Consider the following 23,603-nt stretch of genomic DNA (forward strand, 5'->3'; position numbering starts at 1 on the left):
AAGCAAAAGCTGAACTGGTTTCCGGTATCCTTAAAAATGATAAATACCGCAGACAATTCAAAGCAAGAGCAGTCTCCTCAACTGGTTTAATATCCAAAAGTTTTTTTTTTGCCTAGTTTCTTTTTCCCCCCAAATTCAACTTCCAAGGCTCTTGAAGCCAGGTTTTCCATTTCTCTCTGGAGATCTCATGGTTTGAACTGTGTATATTGTCCCACAGCACTGTATATCACATTGGATGGGCTGAAGGGTCTTAGATCAGTTCAAACGAATCTGGGAAACTCATGGATTTCTTCACCAAGATGAACAGTCACTGAATCAGTTGATTGTCCCTTCTTTCCTCTGAGCTCACAGGCCAAAACTCCAAGGTTCCACCTTTGCCCCAGGTAGCACAGTGGCTTTGTGGTTAGCAGTGCCAGGGACCCAAGTTCAATTCCAGCCTTCGGTGTCAGTCTGTATGGAATATGCATGTTTCCCCCGCTAGGTCTACACTGATTTCCTTCCACAGTCCAAAGATGTGCAGCGTAGGAGGATTGGCCATGCTAAGAAATTGTCTTGTATTGATCAGGGCTGTGCAGGTTAAGTGGATTAGCCACAGGAATTTGGAAGGGGGGGGAGGTGGTGGTTGCTGTGTCTGGGTGGAATGGCCTTCGGAGGATCACTGCAGAATCAATGGGCTGAACGAGCTTTCTGCACCATAGGGATTCAATGATTCAGTCAGGAGTTTATATCTTCCTCCAATCTCGACATACTATCAGAGCTCATTCTACTACAAAACACTCCCTGCTCCCTTGACCTTATTCCCAAGAAAGATGTGACTATCCAAGTCCCATCCCAGCTCTAGTTATTCATCAGCAGCAGCTTTCTTCTCAGAGATACTGCTCCCCAGTTCTTTTGTCTCTTGTCAAAGATTAACATTCGACTCCTCCGACCTCACATCCTAATTGCCTTTCCCTCCTTCATTTTATTGAGTGAACTGTAGCCTCCCAAATCCATGGCCATCTTTTAGAGAATTCCATGTCTGAATACTTCCAAACATTCCTGCAAATGATCCTGCGTGGTCCACCTTGACCTTTGACAGATCTGCACACCATCCACCTCCAATAAGAGGCAAAGACAATCCCACTCTCTGTCCTGCACCAGACTGCAGTTTGGAGTGGAGTACATTTCTGGAGTGGAATTTGACAACTCAACAAAAAAAAAGGTGAGATTGATATTTACTGAGCCACACCTGACTTGGAGGGAGTGAATGTTCCTGATGCTCAAGTCCGGTTTCAGACAGTTTTCACAAGGGCCTGTCGTGAAGGCTTGTAATAGACAAACAGTGCAGAAATTTGTTTGTGCAATACTAACCTATAAACAACTTATTCAGATTCAGTGTTTTCCCACCCCCCCCTCCCCACTACCCTAATTGAAGAACTAACTGGTTTAAAAAATAAAAGCAGAATGCTACACAGGAAAATCCCACAATGTACAGTCCTACATTCCACTAATATGTTCAATTATAAATTTTAGTACTTGCATGTCCCTTTGTAGATTTGATGAAACTACACGTAATGTATGAGCTTCCTGAATCGTGGCACTGAGTGTTTGTGTATAAATGAACAGATCTAATCACAGAGTAGACACAGCCAAATATTAATCCCTTGGCCAGATGGTTAGATTGTGATTAAAGAATAGGCCAGAGATTCAGTGTAACTTTACAGACAAAAAAAAGGTCCAATTAACACTGGAAAGGGATGCATCCGATTCACTGCCATCAGTGGTTTGTGGCATGAATTTAGTTTTACATTCCCAAATGTGAAATCTTGTCTAACTGATTGGGGGCAGGGCAACAAAGCGAGGGTCGTCTCAGTCATCTCCTAGCAACTGGGTGCAGTATGATATTAACAGTGCACACAGGTCATGACCACCTGCCTGCACATGAACCCAAGGGAACAACAATAATTTGACAGTGAATTAGAGAAAGGCTCCATCACAGAAGGAAAGCATGAAACCCAACGTGTCTGTAAGAGTAACTTACCCAGTGCCACTGCCCTGACATTTTCCTGTAGCCATGCACAAACCTTTTCACGATAAGTCATGATCCAACTCTGGTGATGCTGAACAGGATGGAGCTATTTTCCCTGAAGGCCAAGGGAGAGCTTGTAGAAGTTCAGAAAATTATCAGGAACATAGATGTGGTGAATGGTCAAGGTCTTGTCCCCAGAAAAGGGGAGTCCAAAACTAGAGGGCAAAGGTTGAAGGTGAGACGGGCAAAATTTAAATTAATTTCACAGAGGGTGGTGCATGTATGGAATGAACTGCCTGAGAATGGAGTGGGGGCTGGTACAATTGCAACATTTAAAAGGCATCAGAATAGGTATGTGAATAGGAAGGGTTTACAGGGATATGGGCCAAATGCTGGCAGATGGGACTAGATTAATTTAGGATCTCTGGTACAACTCATCAATGCTGAACAAAGGGTCTGTTTCCATGCTGTGCGACTATGATTGTTTCAATTGAACACATCCTTATCTCAGTCAGTGCATTCAAATCTTAATTGTTCACCGCTTTTAAAATAATCTAATTTTACGTTACCACTCAGATGGTGAGAACTGCCGATGCTGGAGTCAGGGATAACAGTGTGGAGCTGGAGGAACATATCAGGCTTTCCTGTTCCTCTGATGCTGCCTGGCCTGTGGTGTTCTTCCAGCTCCACATTGCTTCTTTTGCCAGTTACCCAAAATCTGTGCCCTCTTATTCTCTATTCTTGCAATGAGACAAACCCCTGCCCTCCAAGCTGCTCTCATGTTGCCCATACGACAACGAACATTGAGCAGAGGTGACTGCCAGAACCACAGGCCTCAGAGGCCCACATGCTGGAAAGGAAATAAGGGAACACTGATGGAAATAGTATTTTCCTGTCTACTCTGGCCAGATCCCCTTGCAATTCAGAATACCTCAAATCCTCTGCTCAACTTTCTCTTCCCCAAGGTGAAAGGGCCCACCTTTTCCTAACCATCAACCCAAGATTCCCTCATCTCCAAAACTATTTCTGTCAATCTTCACTGTACCCTCCAATTTTCCTATAAGGTTAATAAATTGTCTGTTCTGGAGTGGTGCCAATCAATAGAGGAAGCTGCTCTACAACACTGGAAGACTAGAAGGAGAACTAGGCGGTATTTTGCCCAAGCTCAATGCACAGTAATGGGTTTTTAAACAGTACAGCAAAATGGTCAGAACAGAGTTTAGTTTTCAATAACAAACACAAAATGGAGAAGCTCAACAGGTCTGGTGTTATCTGTGAAGAGAGAGAGTGTTGATGTTGAGTCCAGTAAGACTTCTTCAGAACTGAAGAAAATGCAAACATTTCTCTATGAGAACAAGACTTCTCTGTTAATCATTTTAATAGGTTTCTTTTTGAAAAGGCAATTTCTAAAAACAAAATGAAGACATCACAATTTGCGTAGAAGCTATTTCTTGCACAAGCCTTATTCAATTCCTCTAATCCATTTCACCCCGACCCCATACCGAACGGTTACACTCTCAATACTTGATACAATGATTTTACATTTCACTGTGTGGTATCAGCGTATGGTACTGGCCAATTTAATCCCTTGCTTCCCACAGGCAAAAGTTCTAACCTGGCACACCTTGATTTCCTCGTTACCTGTCAAATAAATCTCATGATCCAAAGAGCAACGTCTTGGCTGAGTACATCAGGCATCCCAATGCTGACTTTAATTTGAAAACAGAATACTTATTGTAATGAATTCCAGTGTACTGAACTCAAAACTATTTTGACAGGAATGCAAAAATCCCATCATTCTCACCCCAGATTGCAACCACATGTACGTGAACAGTCACAGTGTAATTTCATGGATTTAATCTTAGACTACTGGTCTAGCTGCAATAAATAGGGTCATGTGATATATAGATATATATTGAGATATACAGAAACAGACACTGCAGTCTAACTTGTCCATGCTGACCAGATATCCTAAATCAATCTAGTCCCATTTTCCAGCATTTGGCCCATATCCCTCTAAACCCTTCAATTCATATGCCCATCTAGAAGACTTTAAAACGTTGTAGCAGAACCAAGCCTCCACCATTTCCTGACGCAGCTCATTCCATCCACAGAGAAAACAAAGTGCAGTGCTTCCATTCACACGCCATTCTCTGTGTGAAAAAGGTGCCCCTCAAATCCCTTTTATATCTTTCCAATCTCAATGCAACCCCTGGGGTTTAAGGTAAGTCTTGTGGAACCAGTGAAATTTTGCAGGATCGAACACATTGATCAGGGATTACACGCAGATGAGCTCAAGACTTTATGACAGTATCAAGGTTGGGGCCTCAAACTAAACCTTTGCACAAGGCCTCAAGACAAAAACCCTTTCCGGCATTCTTACTACTACAGGCAAACTAGTACTCTTTTGCCTCACTACTGTGTAGGTTCTAAAATGCACATATATAATGTTGTCACTTTGCTTGTGGTAAATAATTTCACTTGGATTAGAATGCACAAATATAATTTGCTTTTCTTTCGAGAACAACATTTCTGGAACAGCATGCGCAAAATCTTCCCTTCATTTATCGCTTTCGCTCACCTGGTTTTCTTCTAAACTCAGTAGTTCACACCCTAAATATACACGGTTTATTTGTACAGCATGACATCATTGCATTGAAACCTCATCATGTGGGCTGACTTTAGATCAACTACAAAAACAGCATTTTGGATTTTCCTCTGCTTCCATTCTTGCTGAATGGGTATCTCAGCCGCTCACTCACCGCCCCCAACACAACATCACCATACCTGGAATTCAGCAGCATGGCACAAGATATACATTGGCACCATTAAATTACAGGAAAAACAAACATTATGATAAATCTCAGTCAGCATGAGAAAGCAAGAAAGGATACAAATGAAGTCTCTGCCTAACGTCTCCTCAGAGAGGTGGAAGCTCCTTTAACGTGGCTCTGAAGTCTAAGGCTCTCGTGTAAAAACAGGAATTCACAAAAGTCTGACTTCTGCACGCCGACAGGGTCTCTTACCGATTCCTACTGATGCACCAGAGAGCAAGCATCCTATCTGGATGCATCGTTGCTTGGTGGGGCAACTGCTTTCCTCGACCCTAATAATTACAGAGCTATAAAGGCAGCCCAGTCCACAGCCTTCCCTCCACTGACTCCATCTATACTTCCCACTGCCTCAGGAAAGCAGCCAACGTAATCCAAGACTGCTCCCACCCCAGTTATACCTCTTTCCACCCTCTTCCATTAGGCAGAAGATACAAAAGTTGCAAACACATAGCAGATTCAACAACAGCTTCTTCCCCTGTGCTTTTAGGCTTAAGCGCCAACCTCTCATATTACCTTCACCTACACTTACCTTTACTGGCTCCACCCTCACCTCCTTGACCTGTCCATCTGCTCCTTTATCTACATTCCATCCACCAGCCCTCGCTCTCTATTTCACAGCCCCCTTCCCCTTTTCTGAAGAAGGGTCCAGACCCCAAACGCCAGCTTTCCTGCTCTCATGATGCTGCCCGGCCTGCTGTGTTCATCCAGATCTACACCTTGTTGCCTCAGATTCTCCAGCATCGGCAGTTCTTATTATTTCCCCCCCTACCTCTCATATTAGAGTTTACCTTTTCTCTCCAAGTTCCCCATAACTGTAACACTATCGTCTGCATTCTGTTCTATTACCCTGAAGTACTTACATAGGGCACAAGTTTGCCTGGATAGGATGCAAAACAATAGTTTTCACTGTATATGACAGTAATAAATCAAATCAAAGGGGACAGAGCTACCATTGGGTAAACACTAGGAAAACATGTATGGAAATCAAGCATTTGGTCACAGGAAACATTAATTCAAAAGACATGAGCTTAGGGAGAATTCCACATGGAAATAACCTCCGCGTCTTAGGATTTTCTAAATGAGCAGCCAGTTGGAAACTGCTGCGAGTGAACAGTAGATAAGAGTGTGGAGCTGGAGAAGCACAGCAGGCCAGGCAGCATCAGAGGAGCAGGGCAGTTGACGTTTCAGGTCAGGACCCTTCTTCAGAAATGGGGAAAGGTCAATTAAAAAAACTCCTCCCTCTGGAAAGACCAAAAAAAGACAAGGCATCTGATGCTGCCTGGTCCGTTGTGTCCCTCCAGCTTTACACTTATTGCTGGCTCCAGTTCTTGATATCTCAAATGAACAGTAAGTTGATTGCCAAATGCTGAATTGTGCTTTTAACAGACAAAGCCAGTTGTTCCCCATTAACATGGAATGAGTGCATCACAATGGCATGGCACTAAGTCACAGATGAGGTCAGATCTTCCATTAATCCATTTAGACAGGGAAACAGCGACATCAGTATGACTGAATGTCAGGGGAGAAACGGGGCTGCTATCCCAAATGACTGCTGCTGAACAAGGGACCGATTTATAGCCATGGGTCTGAACTCGCAATGCAAACCTGAAGAGCGTTACTGATTGTGTATAACGATAATTATGAACTCTACAAACTAGAAACCAAGAAACCAAAGTCATTTCATCACAGATGCAGTATATTTCCAGGATTTTAATTTGCTTCATGATCCCTATTCCCAGAGATAGAGGCCATCCTTTAGGCTCCTCAAGCAGGTTCCCATAATAGCACAAGTCAGGTTTTGGTATTTGACAACCAACCATTCAAAAGTGGCATCCAAGAGAACCTGGAAACAGGCACAGGATGACTGAACCCCTGTGCTGTCCACGATACAGTGAGACACACTGGCTGGTCCCAAAACTGTCCTGACTCATGTTGGAAATGCCGTGGACAGTCAGTCAGTCAGTCAGTCAGTCATTCATCAAAACATTCTTTTACCCCAGACAACTTTATTGGACAACAGCGACCAACAGTTTACCACTAAGCTGCTTACCATCTCTACACACAAACTGTCAGTCAACAATTAGGCCTCAAGTTCATCCATATTGATGGGATTTCTTATGTCACCTGGACCAGGTCCTTAACAAAGGTGTTACAAAAATTTAAAAACTACTGGAGCATATCCGGTGTTCTCCACGTTCACTCACTGACCGTGCCAAAAAGAAAGGAATGCACATTGACGTGGATGGTCATAAAACTAAAGCATTATCCAAACCCAACATACTAACATATTTAGAAGTGGCTGGAGACAGAATATCTGAAGCAAGCAGCAAAAAGATCAGAAATCAGAACAAGAACCATCAAGTCTGATTAATAGGTTGGATCTACATGAGGCATGGCTGCCAGAACATTCCACCACAGGGGATTACTATGCACATTTGCTTGTGGAATTCATTGCCGCAGAGTGCAGTGGAAGCCGGGACATTGGATGCCTTCAAGGCAGAGATCGACAAATTCTTGATCTCAAAAGGAATCAAGGGCTATGGGGGGAGTGCAGGGAAGTGGTGATGAAATGCTCATCAGCCACGATTTAAATGGTGGAGCGGATTTGATGGCCTTACTTCCGGTCCTGTGGTCATTTCTGGTTGAGAACATCACACATGCATCTTGATGACACTCTAAAGTAAATGGGTCAATGCACATTATAACTAGAATCCTTTGCTCAATATTCCTTTCCTTGTAAGCATCACTGCCCAACACCTCCAGCAACTGATGAGGGCCCACGGCCTAGTTGAAACCATCTACGCTGCACCTCACAATGGCTTGTGCAATCCACTTACTGCCTACCTCCCATCACTGCACCCGATAGAAGGAGCAACCTTCCTGAGCAAGATTGGTCCAAAAGAATGTGTACTAGTCAAAGAAAGGCAAACACAGCAAGTCGCCAAGCCCTTAACTGTCACAAACCCCATTTTGAACTACCACTGCAAGACCCTTGAGGAACAGATTCATAAGCCAGAATCCCTGCTCAACTACACTCCAACACTGGGGACACAGTACAAAAGCCTTCTGCTGTCATGAAGAGACACACAATACTAGACAATACTGAGGAGTGTGCACTCGACTGACAAAAATCACTTTTAAAAATACATGAAGAGATTACTGTTTGGCTACATGGATTTACATTCTCTAATTTGTTCCACAATGGTAGACACCATCCCCACTGAAACGCAGTTTATTTAAAAAGGAAACATCCGAGAGCTTTATGCATTTCTACTTGTTTACCCAAAGTTTCCATAACAGTTGTACATAGCATCACTTCCAAAAATAAAAACCTTAACCCATTAGCTATTGAGCCTTTCGGACACTTCATTTCAAAATGGTCTTCACATCACAGGTCAACAGCCTGTCAACTAATGGGATTACCCGATGCTGGAAGAGCCCTTTACACTAGGTATAAAGTCGATATTCAGGCAAAACAACTCAAAAATGTAATGACATTCACTTCTCAACTTCAAAAATGGGTATATTTGGTCAAAAGCAAACCTGCAGGTCTCTGGCAAAACAGTGCCTAGTTACTGATAATGGGAACTGCAGATGCTGGAGAATCCAAGATAATAAAATGTGAGGCTGGATGAACACAGCAGGCCCAGCAGCATCTCAGGAGCACAAAAGCTGACATTTGGGCCTAGACCCTTCATCAGAGAGGGGGATAGGGTGAGGGTTCTGGAATAAATAGGGAGAGAGGGGGAGGCGGACCAAAGATGGAGAGAAAAGAAGATAGGTGGAGACGAGAATATAGGTGGGGAGGTAGGGAGGGGATAGGTCAGTCCAGGGAAGACGGACAGGTCAAGGAGGTGCGATGAGGTTAGTAGGTAGGAGTTGGAGGTACGGCTTCAGGTGGGAGGAAGGGATGGGTGAGAGGAAGAACCGGTTAGGGAGGCAGAGACAGGTTGGACTGATTTTAGGATGCAGTGGGGGGGGGGGGGGGGGGGGGGGGGGGACGAACTGGGCTGGTTTTGGGATGCGGTGGCGGAAGGGGAGATTTTGAAGCTGGTGAAGTCCACATTGCTACCATTGGGCTGCAAGGTTCCCAAGCGGAATAGGAGTTGCTGTTCCTGCAACCTTCGGGCGGCATCATTGTAGCACTGCAGGAGGCACATGATGGACATGTCGTCTAAAGAATGGGAGGGGGAGTGGAAATGGTTTGCGACTGGGAAGTGCAGTTGTTTATTGCGAACCGAGCGGAGGTGTTCTGCAAAGCGGTCCCCAAGCCTCCGCTTGGTTTCCCCAATGTCGAGGAAGCCACACCGGGTACAGTGGATGCAGTATACCACATTGGCAGATGTGCAGGTGAACCTCTGCTTAATGTGGAAAGTCATCTTGGGGCCTGGGATAGGGGTGAGGGAGGTGGTGTGGGGGCAAGTGTAGCATTTCCTGCGGTTGCAGGGGAAGGTGCTGGGTGTGGTGGGGTTGGAGAGCAGTGTGGAGCGAACAAGGGAGTCACGGAGAGAGTGGTCTCTCCGGAAAGCAGACAGGGGTGGGGATGGTACAATGTCTTGGGTGGTGGGGTCGGATTGTAGATGGCGGAAGTGTCGGAGGATGATGCGTTGTATCTGGAGTTTGGCAGGGTGGTGTGTGAGAACGAGGGGGATCCTCTTTGGGCGGTTGTGGCGGGGGCAGGGTGTGAGGGATGTGTTGCGGGAAACGTGGTCAAGGGCGTTCTCGACCACTGTGGGGGCCGGTGGGGGTGGGGTTGCGGTCCTTGAAGAACTTGGACATCTGGGATGTGCGGGAGTGGAATGCCTCATCGTGGGAGCAGATGCGGCAGAGGCAAAGGAATTGGGAATAGGGGATGGAATTTTGCCTAGTTACTGACTGCTTAACCAATAGTCACTAGCAAAAAAAAAAATTGTCCTCCTGTCATCTCCTGCAGAAAACCACCTGAAGGGAACGGGCCCATTAATGAATATTCTGAATAAATCCTTCATCTGCACTTTAATTTCCAAAAAGATTGGATTGTTCAAAGACTAAATAAATGGAACAAAACACACTTTAGTTCCAAACATTATTCTGGAATTCTGCTAGCTTAGCTGACAGTAGCAATCAGTTCAAGGGTATCTAAAAAAAAAACTGCAAACCCATGTTGTTTTACACTATTGCATCTCATTTGTTTTATAAAATGTTCCAATATTACACTGAGAATGACTTACAGGTCAATTGGTCTGCTGGGACTCTGGTTTCATAACATATATTACAGCCCTTTGTATCAAAGAAAATTTCAAACTGTGATCTTCAAAAGACCTCAAACTATAGCACTATTCCCATTAGACCAAGGCGGCAATTACAAGTCAATAATGCATACAATGCATCAATCAATCCTAACACGGTGAGTTATCAATCTTATATCGGACAAGAGTGCTCCTCATGGAGGAGGAATGCAAACGGAAGCTCAGACAGCTATCTCACAGTATTTGCAAAAATGAAATAGCATGACATTTTTAATGATGAGAGGAGACATTTAAAAAAAGACAAGGACCAATTTCCACCTCCCCCCCAAAAAAAGGGTGGTTTGCACATGTAATGAACTTCTTGAGGAAATGGTAGATGTGGCTACAATGACAATGTTTAAAAAGACATTTGGATAAGGACATGAATAGGAGAGGCTTGGAGGGATATGGGCCAGGAACAGGCTGGTGGGACTAGTTTAGTTTGGGATTATGTTCGGCATGGACTGGTTGGACTGAAGGGTCTGTTTCCATGCTGTATGACTTTAAGGTTACCCAGGTCCCTTTGTCATGGATGGAACACACTCAGATTGACAACAAAATCTCACAGTACAACAGCAACTCCAACTCCAGCACATACAATTTACTCTTATTCTCCATATGAACATTTTAGGACAGGTTTCCACTTTCTAGCTATTACATGCATTCAGTTAATTTATACACAATCTGTTTGTGACAGTGAAAGAATAGGTAAGGTAGTAACAAAATACTCAAATTCTCCTTACTCAGTACTGGATTGTTCCAATCAATAATGAGAGAAGGAAGCTTTTGTTTTGAAAATGGAAAAACAATTCAACCTTGACATTCTGGGAAAAAAATCTTTGCACTTAAACGTCACTGTCCTTAACAATCAGGATAGTACACTGATTTCGTGGTTTTAATCGAAGTAACTGACCCATACCAACAACCAAAAATCTTTAAAGCAATGCTAAGCATCACAATTTTTTAAAAAATGTAATCAAATTCTAGTGAATCAAATGCTTTTACTTATATTGCTGTAGATGAGGAGCATTTCAACAAAAGTTCACAAAATATATTATTTCTGTCAAGCTGAGCAAAATTAAACCATCTGATAATTACAACAGAAGACAGATGGCAACCTGCACAAATGGAGTGTCACTACGATCATAGAGCCCATATCAGGGCCACAATTGCTTACAATATATATTGATGACTTAGAGGACACCAGCAAGAGCGTACTGGAGCCAAGTCTGCGGGTATACAAAACAAAATGTCAAGTGGCAAAATGTCTGTAGGAAGATTATAGGTAGATTAAGCGAGTGGGCAAAAACTTGGCAGATGGAATATAATGTTGGAAAACAGGAGGTTTTGGTAGGACGTACGGAGGAGCTGAATATTATTTTAAACAGAGACAGACTGCAGAAAACTGCAGCACAGAAGGATTTAGGGTCCCCAAGTATGAATCGTCAAAAGCAAATATCCACGATAACACATCGTGCAACTGGAGGAACACAGCAGGCCAGGCAGGGTCAGCAGAGCAGGACAGTTGACCTTTTTTGGTTAGGACCCTTCAAGAACTGGTTCTGAGGAAGGGTCACTGGACCCAAAATGTTACTTTTTTTCCTTCACAGATGCTGCCACACCTGCTGAGTTTTTCCAGAAACTTTGTTTTTGTTCCCGATTTACAGCATCGTGCAGTTCTTTTGGTTTTTATTTCCAATATAGGGGGACTGTGTTAATTAAGAGAGGTTGAGCTTGTGTGGCCGGTACTCACTGGCAGTTAAAAAACAAAAACAACCTTAAATGTAAAAAGGCAAAATACTTCTTTAACTTGACAGGGTAGAAGTTCAAAAGTAGCTCCCCTTTGTCGGGAAGTCTAGGACCACAGTGCATCATCTCAGAAAAAGACATTGCCCTTTTAAGGGAGATGACAAGAAATTTCTTCTCTCAGAAGGTAGGCAGGCAGTCAGTGGAATTCTTCACAGCAAGTGGCTGTACAGTCTATGCCATTAAAAATATATTCAAGATGGAGACAAATTTATAAGTCAGTAAGAAAAATCAAGGCTTATGGAGATAAGGCAGCAAAGTGGAGTCGAGAACAATCAAAACAGCTATGATACTATTCGACGTTGAATGAGACCTGATGGACTGAATAGCCTACTCTGCTCCTGCATCTTATGGTCTTATGATGGGATGCATTTGCTCACCTTGTTCAGCTTTCCCAGTGATGAGATAAGGTCTGCCCACTCACTGGAGGATTCAAAGTTCTTCAAAGCTTTATCAATTGTAGCAGAATAACTCCTGTACCGGTAATCATTGATCAGATTTAACTCATCTTGGTCCATCTTTCTTACTCATAGCAGCTCCCACAATCTTAAAAAACAATGAACAAAAAAAAAGCTGGTGAGGTTTATCAAAAGGCACATCCAAAATTTAAAAAAGTGAGCAGATACAAATACAAAGCAGCTATTAATTTCAAAAGAACATTTAGTTCAAGATACGAAAGTCACATGATTTAGGAAGCAAGAAGAACAAAACACAACAGTTCCAACACTTTAAAGAACCGATACTGTTTGAGAGACCGAGATAATGGGAACTGCAGATGCTGGAGAATTCCAAGATAATAAAACGTGAGGCTGGATGAACACAGCAGGCCAAGCAGCATCTCAGGAGCACAAAAGCTGACGTTTCGGGCCTAGACCCTTCGAAACATCAGCTTTTGTGCTCCTGAGATGCTGCTAGGCCTGCTGTGTTCATCCAGCCTCACACTTTATTATACTGTTTGAGAGACCTGCGGCTGTAATTGCAGCCAATGCAAAGCAGACTTAAAACAAAACGAAAACCCACGTACACTGTTGCGTGATTAAAACAAAAATGTGTAGTTTGGTCATCATTTCAATGTTGCAGAAGAATTTACATGTTTATCAAACCGATTTCAAATAACAAATATTTAATATTACTTAAAGCAATTGAAGTTTGAGGAAAAATGCACAAATATTTAAAAGTTTATCTGAAGACAAGTAGCTACAGCATCTTGTTAATCTACTTTTACTTGTAAACCTGCAAGTTCCCGTGCACGCCGCACAATCTCAGAACTGCGTCAGCATTCCTTCAGTACCGCTGGGGCAAACTCCAAGAGCTGTCTTCCGCACAGTGCGGTGGCCTGCCTACACCACAAGGACTGCAGCAATTCGAGAAGGTAGCTCACCACCTCTGGGGGTAACTAGGGCGGTGGAAAAGGTACTGACCGATCCAGCGATGGCCACATTTCACAGGATTTCAGAAAGAAACTCTTCCCTTCTGAAGAGATGATCCGTACGGACCTGCAGTTACACCCGTGTCAGCAGGTGACTGTGCAGTTTGGGGAAACTCAAGAGAAGCTTGCGTTCTGCTGTGCGGTGCCAAAATTCACCTCTCTAGGCATGCGGACACAGGAAATTCTAAACAGTACCTCTGACCTGGAAAGGATTGTGTGGCTGGCAGCATTATTCACTGAACTACTTGTATTTTATTGTTGAGTTTATATTCTGCCGTATATGATATTTTGAACTTCTGAAGTCCTTTTCCTGCAGTGAGTAAATCAAATTAAAAGGTCACACTTAGCTAACACACACACCCACTTTTTGGCAGCAAATCACCCATTTGCAAACAGATGCTACAGGCAACCTGTCCATTCAGTACAGACCAAAAGAAAAACAGCTTTGTAGAACACCACACAGTACACTGAACCATTGACCCGTCATTTTAATAGCAGTGGAAGAAATCTCTTAGCATTCTATAAAAAGGTGAGACAAGTTTTCACATAATAGATGCAGGCAAAAATATTTCAGCCATTGAATTTACTATAAAAGCAAACTAGTGCTGATGCTGAAAATCTGAAATAAGAACCTGTAAAGAGCTGGAAGAATTCAGCAAATCTGGCAGCACCTTTGGAGAGAAAAGAGTTGGAAACTTCTCCTAAGACTGGTCTAGAACCTCGGCAGGGTGCTTTGCCTAACAGCGTCAAGTAATCACATACGAGGAGAACACCAAAAGTTAAAAGGATGCACTTCCTAGTGAGATGGCTGATAATTCCACTGTCAATACAAAACACACAAATGAATAAGTGTGAAGCTGGATGAACACAACAGGCCAGGCAGCCTCAGAGGAGCAGGAAAGCTGACGTTTCAGGACTGGACCCTTCAGAAAAAAAAAAGGAGCCCATTTCTTCAGGGTCCTGACCCAAAACGTCAGCCTTCCTGCTCCTCTGATGCTGCCTGGTCCTCTGTGTTCCTCCAGCTCTACACTGTGCTATATTTGACGTCAAGCATCAGCAGTTCTTCCTATCTCTCACAAATAAATGGTGGTTTGTACATTGGAGACTTACAATGCAAGGGAGTTTGCAATGCACTATTAGTTCAACAGATAATTTAGCAGACTCCCAGGACTACTCGGAGTCTCGAAGGTCAGATCAGTAGCATTTTGCTGTTACTTTAGACTGAAAATCTGAGCTGCTATCAATTTGTGTAACATAACTATGGAGAAACTGTTCACAGCCCAGAAATGCAGTGGTTTTTTTCAAAAAAGGAAGAGGAAAAAAGATGTTAAGGTTCCTAAACAAAACACAAGTAAAAAATGTTCATCTTAAAGTCCTCAGGTGCCCTAAGTGACTGAAACACTGAATATAGGGAAATAATTGAACTTTTTTCACAAGCATTTCAAAAGATTTCTATCAACTTATTACATTGTTAGCCCTACTTGAAAAGCACTGCTTTGAGATTTCAGGAAAGCAATGACCTGACTGATCCATTAGAAATCATTAAGTGGCATCTTAAGAGGGTAGGACACTTCCCTTTTTTCCATTCGGGGTTGAGGACATTGCTGGCTGGGTTGGGAATCATTGCCCACTCCAGAGAGCAATTAATAGTCACACACATGCTACGGGTCTGGAATCAGTGTCCAGACCAGATAAAGGATGACATTAGTGAACCAAGTGGTTTTTTTCCCCCCCAACAATCCAAATGGATTCATGGTCATCATTGGACACTTCATTCCAGATTTTTAAATTAAATTCAAATTCAGGCACCTGTGATGGTATTCAAACCTGGGTCCCCAGAACACAACATTTAGAAATGCAATCGCGTAGACAAGATTCACATTCCATCTTTAATCTGAATTGAAAATGCAAGTACCAAATCAACACAGGACAGGGTGTACCCTAGAAACCTTACGCTCAAAGCTGCAAATATATTTTTCCCCGTACATCTCCCTCATCCTTCTATAGCATCCAAATCATCTGGTTTGCTTCCACACCCTGTCATGTAAACAAGAAAATCAAACCATATCACTGTTTTGAAGTAATCAAGCAAACCTTTTTGATAAGATTATTCCAGAATATTAACAGGATTAAATTTTGCCTGACAACAACACTGAGTCATTCAATAACATTTTTTCCTAAATCGATGGCACACGTTGTCCGGAACATCCTACAAGTCAGGAACAGGGAGGACAAACACCATTCCAACTGTGCGCGTACCATTTTACTGCACCAAAAACCCAAAGACGCAGCATCAAGAAGGCAAACGGTGACTGCAATTTTGCTCCCACTCTCCATCAGGAATATCAGACAGGCCCTTACAGTCTCTCTTCAGTCCACTGATTTTCACCAGTTTCCAACAGGGCTGTCACTCTTAAGCAGTGCCCAAAATACGAGGCAGAGTTTGCCAAAAACAAAAACCAAGAAGATTTCATCAGGGTGCAACTAAAAATCAAAGAAAAAGATGACAGGATTGATTGCAGTGATAAGGACACAGTATCAAGCCGGTTAAAGGAATATTCAACTCTGTTGTAGGCAACATTTGGAAGCTAACAGACTTGTTATTAATAGGCAGCAGGGGTTTGTGTGAGGAAGGTTGTGTCTCAGAAAAAACACTATCGAATTGATGAGATGACAAGAATGAATGATGCGGGAAGGGCAGTGGATGTTGTCTATTTGGATTTTAATAAGGCATTGCATAAAGTACTTCATGACAGTCTGGTATGGAAGGTAGAGTCTCATGGGATCTGGGGTGAGCTGGCTAGATGGACACACAACTGGCTTGGTCATAGAAGACAGACAGAAGCAGTGGAAGGATGCTTTTTGAAATGGAGATCAATAATTGCAGGGATCAGCACTAGGACTTTTGTTGTCTATTTTATATATTTGGCACAGTTGCAGGTGGTGAGGAGGAATGGCAAAGCAGGATACAAACATATTGTCAATTTGGGCACAGAAATGGCAGATGGAATTTCCTCCAGACAAATGCAAAGTGATGTATTTTGGAAGATCAAATTCAGGTGCAAATTATACAATAACTGGCACAACCCTTAGGAGCAGTGACATGGAGCGACCTGGGTGAACAGGTCCACAGATCCCTCAAAGTGGCTACACAGGCAGATAAGACAGCCAAAGTGGCATACAGAACATTTGCTTTCATTGGCCAGGACTTCAGATGTAAGAGTTGGCAAGTAAGACTGTACAAAAACTTTAGTTAGGCCACATTTTGAATATTGCAGTTCTGGTTGCCATACTGCCAGAAGGGTGTGGCTACTTTGGAAAGGGTGCAGGGAAGGTTTACCAGAATGTTGCCTGGCTTGGAGGGTTTTGGTTTGATTTGATTCGATTGGATTCGATTATGTGTCATGTGTATCCAAGTATAGTGAAAAGTTTTGCTCTGCATGCAATACAGGCAGATTAACATACAAAGACCATAGGGCGCATGAACAGAGCAAGGAATACAAAGTTATGCCTGCGGAGAAGGTACACAAAAAGCAAGATCAACATTATGAGGAGGGGTTGGGTAAACTTGGATTATGTTCTTTGGGAAGACAGTGGCTGAGGGGCAAACTGATAGAGGTCTACAGAATCGTGTGAAGCAGAGATAGGGTGATTGGTAAGAGGCTGACCCCCACTTCCCGCCCGGGGTAAAAATGTCAACTACAAGAGGGCACAGGTTCAAGGGGAGAGGGAGGACGTTGAGGAGAGAAGTGCAGGGAAAATTTTTCATACAGAGGGTGGTGGGTGCCTGGAATGCATTGCCAGTGGAGGTGGTGGAAGTAGGCACATTAGCAACATTTAAGGTGTATCTGATAGACACGTGAACGGGAGGCGAACAGAGGGATAGAAACCACTGATGGGCAATAAAGTAGCAGGTCTAAATAAAGATTAGGAATTGGTACAGGCTTGGTGGGCCGGAGGGCCTGTTCTTGTGCTGTATTGTTCTTTGTTCAAGAAAACTTGAAATCACTAAGCCAACTAGTTCCTTGTTATGTGAGTACAATTACAACATTTAAAAGACATTTGGAGAAGTACATGAACAAGAAATGTTTGAAGGAATATGGACCAAACATAGGCAGGTGGGACTTGTTTATTTTGGGATGATGGTTGGCATGGACTCATTAGACCGAAGGGTCTGTTTCTATGCTGTATGACTCTTATAAAATCAATGTGGAAACTCTAATTTAAGTCCGAGTACATTCAGAAAGACCAAACTGTGGAATAAAGATGCAGATCCTTTTCAATGAACAATGTTCAAATTTAATTCCAAGAATAAAGTCCAATATTAGGTTTTAAAAAACAATAACTGTTTGATTCAAAGTCTTCCAGCTTTTATGTATGCGCAGTAGAAAAACATTAACTAACACCTCACCAGTCCATGGAAGGCTTACAGTACTAGAGATCTGAATTGTAGAAGGGGAGCGTTAGTTATTTTGAATTTTGTTTTTGTTACTAACACGTACCCCATTGTCTAGTGAAAATTTAAATATTGTGTTCTCTAGGAAATTAGTGTTTTCCTTGTGTTATAGCTTTAAATTTTATGAAGCGTTGATAATCGAGGACTTGGAGTAATTCAAATTCTGCACTGTGCGAAACTAAAATCACATTATGTTTTCAACTCATACACATATAAAAGGGTTTGTTACGACACAACCAAATGAAGAATTTAGTGAGAATGAAAAAGGAGCCTCTGAAAAATTTACCAAAAACAATCCTCATGTCAATCTCAAAAAGCATCTTCAATAAAAACTGAATCGTATCCTGCCTTCAACACAGCACGACCTTGCCATTCACATTACAAAGATCAATGCGTCCTTCAGTGCAAACTATGCTCACTCTTTTCCTTCAATCAAAAAGGGTTGCCTCCTTTTATTCTCCACTTCCAAATCAGCCTGGCCACCGCAGACAAGGCATGGTCCCCTCTGCAACAACGCTGGTGTCTCACTTACAGCTGGACAGATTTTAAAAAGGTGAGAGCCACGAGTAGGGTTGAGCATTATCATCAGGTATACTATGGTGCGAGAGAGTCACATGGTCTCAAAACACAGAAAAAGGCCCTTCAGCCCATCAAATCTTCACCAGTCAAAAAGCAGCACCTATCATACTCCCTTTTTCCAGCAGTTGGTTCATAGCTTTGCACGCCCTAGCATTGAAAGTGCATATCTAAATATTTCTGAAGTGTAATGAGGGTTTGTGTCTCTAGCCAGCCTTACAGGTAATCATATAGAACACAGAACTGTACAGTACAGTACACGCCCTTGGGCCCACAATGTTGCACCAAAATTTTACCCAAAACCTAAAATCTAACCTCCACCCCTACCTTACACTATCATCCACATGCCTATCTAATAGCTGCATAAATGCCCCTAAAAAGAGGCCGACCTCACTGCCTTCTCTAGCAATGCATTCCATGCCCCTACCACTCTGAGCAAAGAACCTACCTCTGACGTCTCCCCTATATCTACCTCCACTTTACTTTAAAATTTTGTCCCCTCAGGCTCAAGCAAGGTAAATCAATGGAATTAGGAATGGAGAGAATGGAGGAGCCATGAAAAAGAAACAAAGCGAGTACTAGGTATTATTTCGAGTGGGATGGGAGTGAAAATTAGGGAAGTTATGTTAAATCTGTATCGAACCTTGGTTAGACCGCTCAGTGTTGTAGGCAGCTGTAGTCAATTCCAGATTCTCATAATGCTCCGAGTGAAAAATATTTTTCCTCACATCCATGGCTTCCAGTCATGGATTTCATCACCAACAGGAAAAATTCCTTCCTCTCCTTCCCTGTATGTGACCCTGAATTTGATACATCTCATTCATATCCCTCCTCAGGTCTCCTCTGCTCCAAAAGGAAACAATCCAATCTCTCTTCATAACTGAAACTCTACAAGCCCCGCAACATCTTGGTAAATTTCCTCTGCACCCTCCCCAGTGTAATCACATCCGTCCTATGATGTGGATTCCAGAACTACGCACAATACTCCAGCTGTGGCCTAATCAGTGTTTTCAAACATTAACAGTTCTAGCATGATCTTCCTACTCTTAAATTCTATTCCTTTGCTAATAACGGCGATGTTTGATAAGGCTTCTTAAAGGCTTTATCTATCTGTCCCACCACCCTAAGGTGCTTGGCGGACATGCCCAGTTATGGTCCCCTGATCTTTATGTTCCCCAATGTCGTACCAATCAGTCTGTATTCTTTTACCAGGTGCATCACCTCACACTGATCAGATCGAATTCCAGTTCAGCCCACGTGACTTGTAATCTGAGGCTATCCACTTCGTTATTTATCACTCCACCAAGTTTTGTATCCTTTGCGAACTTAAGTGATCAACCCTCCTACATCGAAGTGGAAATCATTCTTATGAGCCACAGACACCAAGGTCCCCCATCAGGCACAGACTTTCATTCACATGGAAACTTCCCTCAACCATCACCCTCTGTTTCCTGCCATTCCGCTAGTTTTAGCCAACTTCCTTCATTCCTATGGGCTCTTGCCTTCACCAGTCTCCTTAGGTGGGAGACTAATCAAACCCTTGCTGAAATTCAAGTAGACCAATGTGAAATGTATTGCTCTCATCTACTTACCTGATCACCTCTTCCAAAAATCAAATTTGGTCAAAAAGGACCGCCCCTTAAAGCCAAAAGTATCAACTGAAAAAGTCAACATGGTTAGATACTTCAACGAATCTACTTTTATTTGCACTGCTCAGTGGGCATTACAGCAGTTAGGAAAAGCTCCAAGTAAACACCAAACTAAATGGGGTGAAAGCAAACAACACAAGTAGTCATGGATATGGTCATTGGTCGCATTATTCCCTAATGCTGTGGGATCCATTGGAACAGGTCAACATCATCAGAAGTTTAAACTTCCCATGCAATATTCGGTGTGCATGTATCTGGAATTATTCAGGGTTGTAAAGTATGAGAGTCAGTTTAATCTTTTTGCACCTTCTGATATGCCGAGTGGCAATGTACCCATCATGGACAAGGCAATAGCTCTAGATTCTAAAACTGAATTATTCTCAACACTCCTTATCTTGGAGAAAAAAGAAGGGCTAAAGAGGGGAAAGGTGAAGCACATACCACATTCAGCCATGACCAGCACCTCCATCATAAACTGGATTGATTTTAAACAGATTTACCAACTCAAGGCTGAGCATCCATGATGTGCCGTCGGCCTCCAACAGAACGATACACTAAATAATCTGCAACCTCATAATTCGGTGTATTCACCCATTCTACCATATCACCATGCCAGGAGATCAGTCAGGCTAAAAGAGTGTAGGAAGGCATTTCAGACATGCACACAGTTTGAGTGGAGCTACAAAACAGGGCTACTTACATACCAAACACCATCAGCAGCAAGACAGAGACAGGGCAAAGGTGATTCCACAACCAGTCTGGTCTAAGTCTTAACTCACTGGAAACAGCGGTTCCATTACTGGGGGTAATTGTTGGAGGAGTTCAGCAGACAAGGCTGAAGCACTTCCAACATAATCTTCAGTTCAAAATGTTGATTCTTCTCCACCTGATGTGCCAGCATCACAAATTCAACCAAATTTGATTCACTCCATGCGACATCAAACAAACTGGCTGGAAGGCATTGACAATGCAAAAACATAATGCATCCTGAAAACATTCTGGCTATGGTATTCAAATTTGTGTTCCAGAACAAGTCACACCCTAGTTCAGGCATCCCAGTCCTGTTACAATGCTGGCACCCATCCAATAATACGGACAATTGCCCAGGTATATGCTATCTACAAAAATCTACACCCCCATCCCATTAATCGATTTTTGTAAAAAAAAGGAAAAGTTCAACCTCACTAATTACCACCCCAGAAGACCACTCTTGATCGATTTGATGGAAGGTCGTTAACGGTGCAATCAAGTGTCCTCACTGACATCAAAAAACTCAAGTGAAATTAGTGGGAATCCAGGGGAAAAATCCATCACTATGGGGGCAAAGGAAGATAAATTGTGGTTATTGGAGATTAGTCATTTCAGCTCCAGAACATCTATGCAGGAGTTCTTTAGGGTAGTATCCTCAGCTCTAGTATCTTCAACTACTTCAATGGTCCTCCCCTTCATCATCACCACAAGGTCAACAGTGCAGATGTTTGCTGTTACTGCACAATGTTCAGCATAATTTGTGGGAGTCCTCAGATGCAGAAGATCCACGCTTCGGCTGGCAAGTCAGAAGTGGCATTCAGGTTACACAAAACCAAGCAATGGCCATCTCCAACAGGACAGAATCTAACCTTTGCTCCTTGGCATTCAATGACATTACATTTGCTATATTCCCCACTATCATTATTGTGGAGGTTACAAGTGGCCAGAACTGAACTTAACCAGCCATATAAATATATTGGTTACAAATGTAGGTTAGAAGCTAGAAACTCAGTGATGAACTCACCTCCTGTCTCCCCAGTGCCTATCATCAAGGCACAAGTCATGAGTGTGATGGATTTGGCCCCAATTAGATTTCAAAAACAAACCAAGCCTTAAATCCCATGTATGTATTACCCGTACAGCTCCCATAGATCAAAAGCTTGGGCACAGTGTTAAAACAACATCCCATTATACTGGAAGCAAAAAGTCTAAAATTCAAAACAAAAAAAAAAGTTCCCAGAGTCTTACCAACATCCAATCGCTCAAAAGAAACCAAAATCATTATTCTTCTAATTTGCTTGTTTTGTGCAAAGTTACTGCCACATTTACCCACATAACAGCAACTGCACTTTCTAAAGCAAGAAAAAAAAACGACATTCTTCACACAGAGGTGTGTAAAACGCACTACAAAAAAAGCGCTTTTTCAAACAGCATCACCAGAAGATGAACTAAGTGAAAATTCTTTTTGGAAAGTCAAGAAAGTGTCAGTTCTGCATAGGAACATCAAAATTGTTAAAGATTTACAGTGTAGGGAAATGATTGTGCTTTCTTAATACAAATTGACAATGCTTATACCTCATGCTTTTCATTAACAATTTATTTTCAAACAAAGGGTGTAAAACCTGGGATACCTTTTGGTAAACTATGAAACAGTTTTGCTCATGATCGAAGGGATTTAAACGCTGGGATGAGAGACCAAATAGCCTCCTGTACCGGAACATTAAACACACACGTGGAATATTTTGTTATGGTCCATTTGAAGTGAAAAATAATCTTGCAAAAAGCACATGCAGTATGATTCAACAGCATTAACTTTTCCTAAGACAAGGTCACTTTAAAACAAACAGATCTCACTGCCTCCACTCCAAAACAACGGTTAACTATGAGGTCATCCTTTCCAACAATTGCTCGATACAGATTATGTTCAGTAAATGTCTGTACCAAGCCTCCCACATTATAGGCAGTGGAGGCACCCATGCATCAAACAACATATCCACCAAAAGATTTCAAAAACCATGACAAACCTAAGCATTCAAGGCTCAAAATATCTCTCCTAACCAAAATGGCCTTGGATGCCCTGAGAAATGTACGACGATAATCACAGAAGGGCAAGTTATTCTTGTGAATGAGCAGGATCAGGCTCAGCCCTGCTCCTGTTTTTATCTTCTTAAAGGCCTTAAATAATGTTCCTGGATTAGATTTTTAAAAAAAACAAGTCAATCTTGGGGGAAAAATGACAAATATTTAAGCAGGCTTAGGGCATGATCAATAGCTTTAAAAATAACACCACCACTCAGTACCAACAACGCCTTGCCAACTCAACGGGTTCTTGATACTACAGTCACAAGAGCAAATTACATCAACAATTACTTGCCAGTGGGAAGAGAAATTCACAAATGCTTCTGCGGACATCCCAAAGCAATAAGCAAAGAGCTGAACAGTAATCCAGTGAAAGTAAGCAATAAATCCACGTGCAGTTTAGTTCAAATTACTTCCACAATGTCTGGCGCGCACACACAATTATTTTGCCATGAATGGAAGGAAATTTTACCCACAACTTAGAGCAGACTGGCTCCTGCCACATAAACTTGGTCAAAGTAGAAACCCCTTAACCCCACCAGTGGTAACCAACCACTAGAAAAAAATAGAATTAATATTCACATGCGGCAATCATTCAAGCCAAAGGAAGCAAATTTCAAGATATTAGTATGCAAAAATCAAAGGAGCCGGAAATCCGAGAAAAAGTTGAGACAATATTAAAAAGATGCAGTAAAGTTTGGCAAAAATCTGTGGAGAGATAAACAGTTAAATTTTCAAAGGATCTTTCA

The 23,603-nt window shown here is 42.4% G+C and overlaps 1 protein-coding gene across 5 annotated transcripts in view; it reads right to left on the bottom strand.

Annotated features, from left to right (window-relative positions):
- The window catches only part of dop1b (DOP1 leucine zipper like protein B), a 154,764-nt gene that overhangs the window by 107,341 nt on the left and 23,820 nt on the right, over positions 1–23,603 (bottom strand). For 4 of the 5 annotated variants that reach the window (XM_059650177.1, XM_059650179.1, XM_059650178.1 and 1 more), the window contains one exon: positions 12,296–12,461. In XM_059650177.1, coding sequence (XP_059506160.1) covers positions 12,296–12,433 — 138 coding nt within the window. In that variant the 5' untranslated portion in view covers positions 12,434–12,461. Of the gene's footprint in view, positions 1–12,295; positions 12,462–23,603 lie in introns of those variants that run through there. The other variant, XM_059650180.1, reaches the window with a different exon arrangement.

This window comes from Stegostoma tigrinum, chromosome 12, assembly GCF_030684315.1.
Source record: "Stegostoma tigrinum isolate sSteTig4 chromosome 12, sSteTig4.hap1, whole genome shotgun sequence".
Lineage (NCBI taxonomy): Eukaryota > Metazoa > Chordata > Chondrichthyes > Orectolobiformes > Stegostomatidae > Stegostoma > Stegostoma tigrinum.